Here is a 6,631-nt window from a genome sequence, read left to right as displayed (position 1 = left end):
ACTCCAAATAATCTTGCTGCTCCCTCCTTAGACAGTAAGCCAAGACCGTTTTCCTTCCTTGAACACCTACAGCTTGGACAGACTGGAGGTTTCACTATACCCAAGATGTCAGGAGGTAGGCCACCTTTTGCAAGAATGAAGACTTCTCCCACTCTCCTTGCTGAAGTAGGCCACTGCACTAGTGTTATTTGTCCTAAGCAGGATGCAAGAGTTATTCATCCAGTGATTTTCCTTGAGCCCCAGTCAATTTTTACTGTTTCTTTCCTGCTCTGCCAAAGGAACTTCCCACACAACTGGCCACCTCAGGTTGTAAGCCACTCTCCTATGGAGTAGCCGTGACTGTCATCTGCTAGTCTGGATATGTCAGAAATGCTTGGACTGGAATAACAATTATGTTCTTTTCTGTGAAGCCTGGCATGTGCCAAGGGCATTTTTTATTCATCTGAGGAGTATGCCGTTACTCCTTCCATCAGTTCCCCAAATATTTTGATGACATTAACATCATTTTATCCTGTACTGTGTTCCAGTCATGCAGCCACAAAGAACAGTGAGTAACTGTACTATAGGCTATGATCCTTTTGCGACCCCTGTGTGTTCAAGGAAGAATAAAAGAAAATGGGGGTGGGGGGATGTTGACATGGAGATCTGAGAGGTACTGAACTGTGGCATCTCCCATACTTAAAAGATTCAATTCAGACAGACCACTTATCCATGTAAAACCACTCTGACAAAGCATGTTGATGTAACAGAAGCTCTCAAGGATAATGAGGAAGACTCAAAGTTTCTGGGTAATTCAGTGGTCACTGGGCGAGCCTGACATTGCACTAGCATGTTCCCAATCCATTGTCCAAAAAAGCTAGCAGCAGTTGAACTGCTGTTACATTCAGTTCCAAAGACAAAATTCCTTATTACAGCATAGAAGCAGAAGGTCTTTGACATTGCAGGTAGGGCTGCTCAACCAATACGACAGGTGCTAAGGCTTGCAGATCTACTTCTAGACTAGAGGAGCTCTGTGAGGACACCTGCCTTCAAATGAATGCCAAGCTGGAAAGAGAGAGAGAGAAAAAAAATACCCAGAAAAGTATAAAGGGAGAAAATAAACGAAGAATCATTACACTACCTACTGGGGAAAAAGAAGGAAAAGAAAGAATGTTTGTAAGAGTCTCTCTCAGTGTAGAAGAGGAACAAACAACTCCTGTCCTCCACGTATACAGAGAAAACAGATTAAGCATGATTAATTCAGCAAATATGCCAGCAGGTGGAGCTTTATGTTAAAAGGAAGACAAGACTGAGAAAGAAGACATGAAATTAGGCACTCTGCCTTCATTCCATTATGCTGGATAGAAATACCCATGAAATACAATTTCTTTCCAGAGCAGTGGAAAAACTGCATCAGGCTATGTTTACCAGTTATTCTCAAGACTTTAGTACAGACTGACAGACATGTTAAAAATAATAAAATATTAGAAGTAGAAACACCTAATGAAATATATTCTCTTGCCTGAGCCAGATTTTTAAATCTTACAAAACTATGATTATTATTCTTATTATTTAAAAATAACCCTCTGTTGGTACTCTGAATCTACTTTATTTACATATAAATAATTGAACACCATTGTGAAGTACCTTCAGCTCCAGAATACAAGATCTTCAGTATAAGAAACAGCAAAATGCGAATCTGGCTTCGTGCAACTGGAAGATTAGCTGCAAAACAAAAGTGATGGTTATTAAAGAGCAAAACCCAAGCTTACAATTTTTCTTTTACATTACTGTATCATTAGAAAATACTTCCATATTCATAGAACTTAAATCAAAATAAAGACAAAACACTGAAATAGGAGAGGACAAGGGAAGCAAGAGAAGGTTATCATGAAAATACAAAGAAAAAGAAGGGGGGTAAAGGACAATAAGCTAAGGAACAGCGAGAGAAAAGAGGGTGGGAAGTCAGGTCAAGGGTTTAGAACAGCAAAAAAGGAAGGTGAAACTTTCAATTCAGAAGGAAGGAAGAAACGGGAAAGAAACTGATAAAGAGAAGACAGAAGATTTCCTTCCAAAGACAGTATAGCTTCTCAAGTATTCTTTAAGAAGTTTAGTAGAAAGCCTTTGAAAGAGTCTAGAAAGTTCACTTATGTTGCTGGTATTCATTCAACATTTTCTCATCTCAGCCTCAAGATCTCAGAGGAAAAATATTTCAGTTACTCAAGAAATTAGCTAAAATTCACTATTATATCTATCTATTGGCATTATACTGCTAGGATCATCACATTTAAAAAAAAAAAAAGTCACACACACAACACTGACAAATCAAAGTGTTTCTGGTGAAAGCACCAGCTGCAGTATGGGAGAAAATAAAAGAAAGACTGTGTATGCTACGGTAACAGGGTCCTGCTCCTGGGGTGACTGTGATGCCCCTGGAGCCCCCTCAGCCCTCATCAACTTTGCTCTCTTTTGCTGTCTCTGGGCAGTCTCCCCGTCTCACTTACCATACTTTGATGTTGTTATGATTTAGAAAAACGGAAACTGCCTCAGGATTTCCCCCTGAGATCTCACACTCTGCTACACAGGTATCACCATTCATTGCCTTAACAACTAATTATGTGGGCTCCTTCCACCCCAGTACCTCTGCCCATACCTCATAGGGTCACAAATCCAGATCAAATTATCACCGCCCCTACAAACTCTTGGCTCTGTTCATCCTTACAGCAGCCTCTCTCTAAGCTATGGGCAATCTGGTCCCCTTAGTCTCCAGCTGTGGCCTTCCTGGCCTTTGGTCCTTCTCCTTAGAGCCTAGCTCCTCTCCTAGGCCAGTTGGGACCCCTGGGGTCTCCAGCTCTGCCAGTCTCTGACTATGGCCCTTCTTGGCTTTTGGCCCTTCCAGATCCCTGGCCACACTTTTAGGCCAGTGAGACCTCTCAGCTCTCTGTTCTCTGAGGCAGCTGGGACCTTCTTACCTCCCCTTAGTCCCTTCCACAAACCTTCCATTGTGCTTACCCCAACTCCGATATTACTCAGGAGCCCTGCTGCCCAGGTGCTCCTCTCTCCACAGCTGTCAGGGATAGATTGCCTACCCAGCTCCAGCTCTGAGCTGGTATCCCAATAGCCCAGTCCCTGTAAGTCATGCAACTCCTAACTGCCCCCCCGCCCCCGCACACCTGCAGGATGCTTCTCAGACAGCCTGCCTTCTCTTAAAGTAGCAGTAGCACCAAGCCTCCTGCTATGCTACCTACTGGGGAAAAAAAATCAGATTGCAATGACCATTTGAATTTTGGCATTTCCTGAAGCAATAGTCAAAGAAAAACCCATTGGAAAGAGTCAGGATCTCAAAAACAATGAAAGTGGTTTTTGCTTTCTTGAAGGATGGATCAGCATTCTCAATCAAAGAAAATGAAGACTCTTTCTTTCTTGTAATTAGGATTCAGACTGAAAAAAAATGAGACTTGAAAACAAACGTACCATTTTAAAATGGTACAAGGGGAATTAATCTACCAATACATTAGTAAACCACAAAATACATCAGCACTCATAAAAAAAATTAGCCTAAAATTCTTCTTGCAAGTCTAATTTTGAATATTCAAAAAGCTTCTGAACATCCTCAATTTCCTTGAGGAACAGATATAATCTATTCCAGAGGTCTCTACCAATCGCCTGTGTTAGTTTTATGAGGCCCATTAAGGTGATGTCTCATAATGTTAGTTACAGATTTCCATCTTAATGCCCGTCTGCTTTCCAACCATGGTACAACACACTACCACACAAGAGACAGTAATACTTTACAATACAGTCCTGCTCTTATCTACAAGAGTTCTGTTCCTCAGCTGATCTACATGTAACAGTAGGCATAATGGTATGGTACGGTACCTGTAATGGAAAGGTGTTCAGCCTCTTTCTGTATTCAGAGTTGGAAAAAAACCCCTCCAGAATTGATAGCAACCTATTATAAAAATGGAGGCCAGGCCTATGCTGCAACATTTTGCTAGCACAACTATGTTGTCCCAGGATATGGAAAAACATCACATACACCTAAAGTGAACAAACCCTCGTGATTTAGACACAATAATGCCAACAGAAAAATGCCTCTAGCACAGGGGTGGGCAATTATTTGGGCCTCCGAGCCATTCTTCTACCCCAAGGAGGGGCTGGAGCTGCTGCTCAGCTTCGGTGGCAGCCTAGGCATGGCAGCAGCAAAACTGCGGCAGGGCAGAAGCTGCTGCTGGACACTGGGGAGAAAAAGCAGGACCTGGCAGCAGCTACAGCTGCCTCCCCCTGCCAGGGCCTTCTCGGTGCAGCCAGAGCCCATGCCAGTGTTCTGCTTCCAGCCACCATCTGTCTCCAGGCTGCTCCCACACCTGGCCAAGAGAAGCCATGGGATAGCCCCAGTGTGGGCTCTGGGCAGCAACAGTGAGAAGGCCCTGGCAGCAGCAAGGGGGAGGTGGCTGCAGCCACTGCCAGGTCCTGCTTTTTCCTGGTACCCAGCAGCAGCCCTGGGCTGTGCACACTGACTCAACCGCAACCCTGGCCCCAGTAAGGGATTGGGGTCCCTGCAGCACCCACTCTGGACCCACCCACCATGAGCAGCAGCAGCAGCCAAACAGAAACTGATGCTGGGCACAAGAAAAAAAGTGGGATCCTGCAGCAGGTGTGGCCACCTCCCCCTCATCACTATTGGGCCCTTCTCACTGCAGTCTCTCAGAGCCTATGCCAGGGCGGACCTGATGATCCACCCTGCTGCTGCCACCACCACCAGCACTGCTTCTGGGCTGCCCAGGGCTCCGGCACCTGGTGGGCAGTGGTGGCAGTGGGGAGGAGACACAGGGGAGCCTTGGTACAGGCTCTGGGCACCAAGAAGGGCCTGGCAGCAGCAAGTGAGACGCAGCTGCACCTGCACCTGTTCCCAGATCCTGCTTTTTTCCTGCACCCAGCAGCAGCTTCTGCCTGCCAGCTGCTGCTTATCATAGCCGAGGCATGCAGGTCCATAGCAGGTGCTGTAAGGACCCCAATCCTCCACACAGGGTGAGCCAGGGCTGTGCATTCAGCCCAGGTCCCCACTGCACAGGTCCTGGCCAGCCTCTGTGGGGCTGGTGATGGCACCCAGAAGGAGCCACACCTGCCAAGGCTGCTGGGAAATGGGAGTCCGGCTGCGGAGCCACCCCAGCCCTGTTGTGCATCAAGGGGCAGCAGGCTGTGCCATGGGCCAACAGTGCCTGGCCCAGGAGGGACCAAGGGACCTGCCACAAGCCAGACAGAGTCCTTCTGGTCCACAGGCCATGTTTTGCCCACACTGCTCTAGTGGCTTACCTCACTTTTCCAAGTGGTCCAAGTTCTCTCTCTCATTAGAAAAATTCTCTCTTTTGGCATATGCCACATCGGCACTGGAGGTCTGCCAGTGTAGCTATAGTTACAGAGGATATGCAGTATAGATAGACACCCAATCCAACAAGACAAGACCCCCAGGAAAAACAAAAAAAACAGCAGAATCAGAAAAAGGGACTACCGTGAGTCAGAATTTTTTAAAGAAGAAATGAAATCAAGAACAAAAAAGTTCAGTGACTTTGACTTAAGGAAAGAAAAAGTTCAAGGCAAAAGTAAATTCCACTTGGCTTAGAATCTCTTCCACTTCCCTCTTTCATTTTCTACTTGATGAGCTTCCTAGTACAGATTAGCTTATCCACAGCACAAAGAGCAAGGAAGCAGAAAAGAAAATGGTCCTAAGTGAAGATTATAGAAAACATTGTTGGAAAGGTAGATAGATAGATACACCACCAAAATCCAGTACAGGAAATATTAGCGAATCACATAGGTATGGGAGGGAAGGATAGCCAATGATTTGATAACCTACATTTTATTGTTTGTTTTTTAATTGCAACCGCTCCAGTTTTCCTAGGTTTATTCAAGCCTTCAAATTGAACAAGGCAGAGCCTCAGACAGATGTGTAGGGCAATAATGTGGTAGTAAAAATTTACAAGCATGATTCATTTTAGGGTTGAAATTTTTAGATGGAAAAATTTTGTGTGTTTTAGAATAAATGGTGCAGAGATCTTGTTAGGAGGCATAAAAATGTGTTCTGTCAGTTTTCTCTCAGAGAGACTTGAGCAAGATCTTCAGGATTTTCACATCTCTATTTGCAATAATATTTTAGTGTTTAAAGCCTTTACTTCAGAATACCTTTTATTAAGAGGAAAGTGACATTAAGAAAAAACACATAATGTTGAATTTTGTTGTTGTTGGAACAGTATTTTCCCCTGCTACTTGTCCTGGGGTAGTTGGAAAAGAGACAAAGGGCATGTCTACATGTGCACTTTAATGCACATTAGCCTATTTTAGTACACATTAAAACATCACAAAAACCATACTGTTTATTTAATACATATTAAAATAGCCTAATATGCCTTTTTCTAGTACCTCATAATGGAGGTACTAAATTTAATGTGCATTGCCTAATGCACATTAATGAACATGTAGATGCACCATGAAAGTGCCATTTATATATGGCTAATATAGAATATAGTAAAATGAGTTATAGTTGGTTGAATAGCAGAGAGCTCATTTGTGAATAAGAGAACTGACTTAGGTTGCTGTGACTTGCAGTATCACATCATATAGGGTGCATCTACATGAGACGCTTTACTGCACA

The 6,631-nt window shown here is 44.1% G+C and overlaps 1 protein-coding gene across 1 annotated transcript in view; it reads right to left on the bottom strand.

Annotated features, from left to right (window-relative positions):
• LOC109291914 (activin receptor type-1-like) overlaps positions 1 to 6,631 on the bottom strand; it is an 80,387-nt gene that overhangs the window by 48,859 nt on the left and 24,897 nt on the right. The window contains exon 2 of the mRNA XM_019509151.1: positions 1,627 to 1,704. Coding sequence (XP_019364696.1) covers positions 1,627 to 1,704 — 78 coding nt within the window. The remainder of the gene's footprint in view (positions 1 to 1,626; positions 1,705 to 6,631) is intronic.

Source organism: Gavialis gangeticus, unplaced genomic scaffold, assembly GCF_001723915.1.
Source record: "Gavialis gangeticus isolate Ggan-Ray unplaced genomic scaffold, GavGan_comp1, whole genome shotgun sequence".
Classification (NCBI taxonomy): Eukaryota; Metazoa; Chordata; order Crocodylia; family Gavialidae; genus Gavialis; species Gavialis gangeticus.
This window is presented reverse-complemented; position numbering and strand designations above follow the sequence as displayed.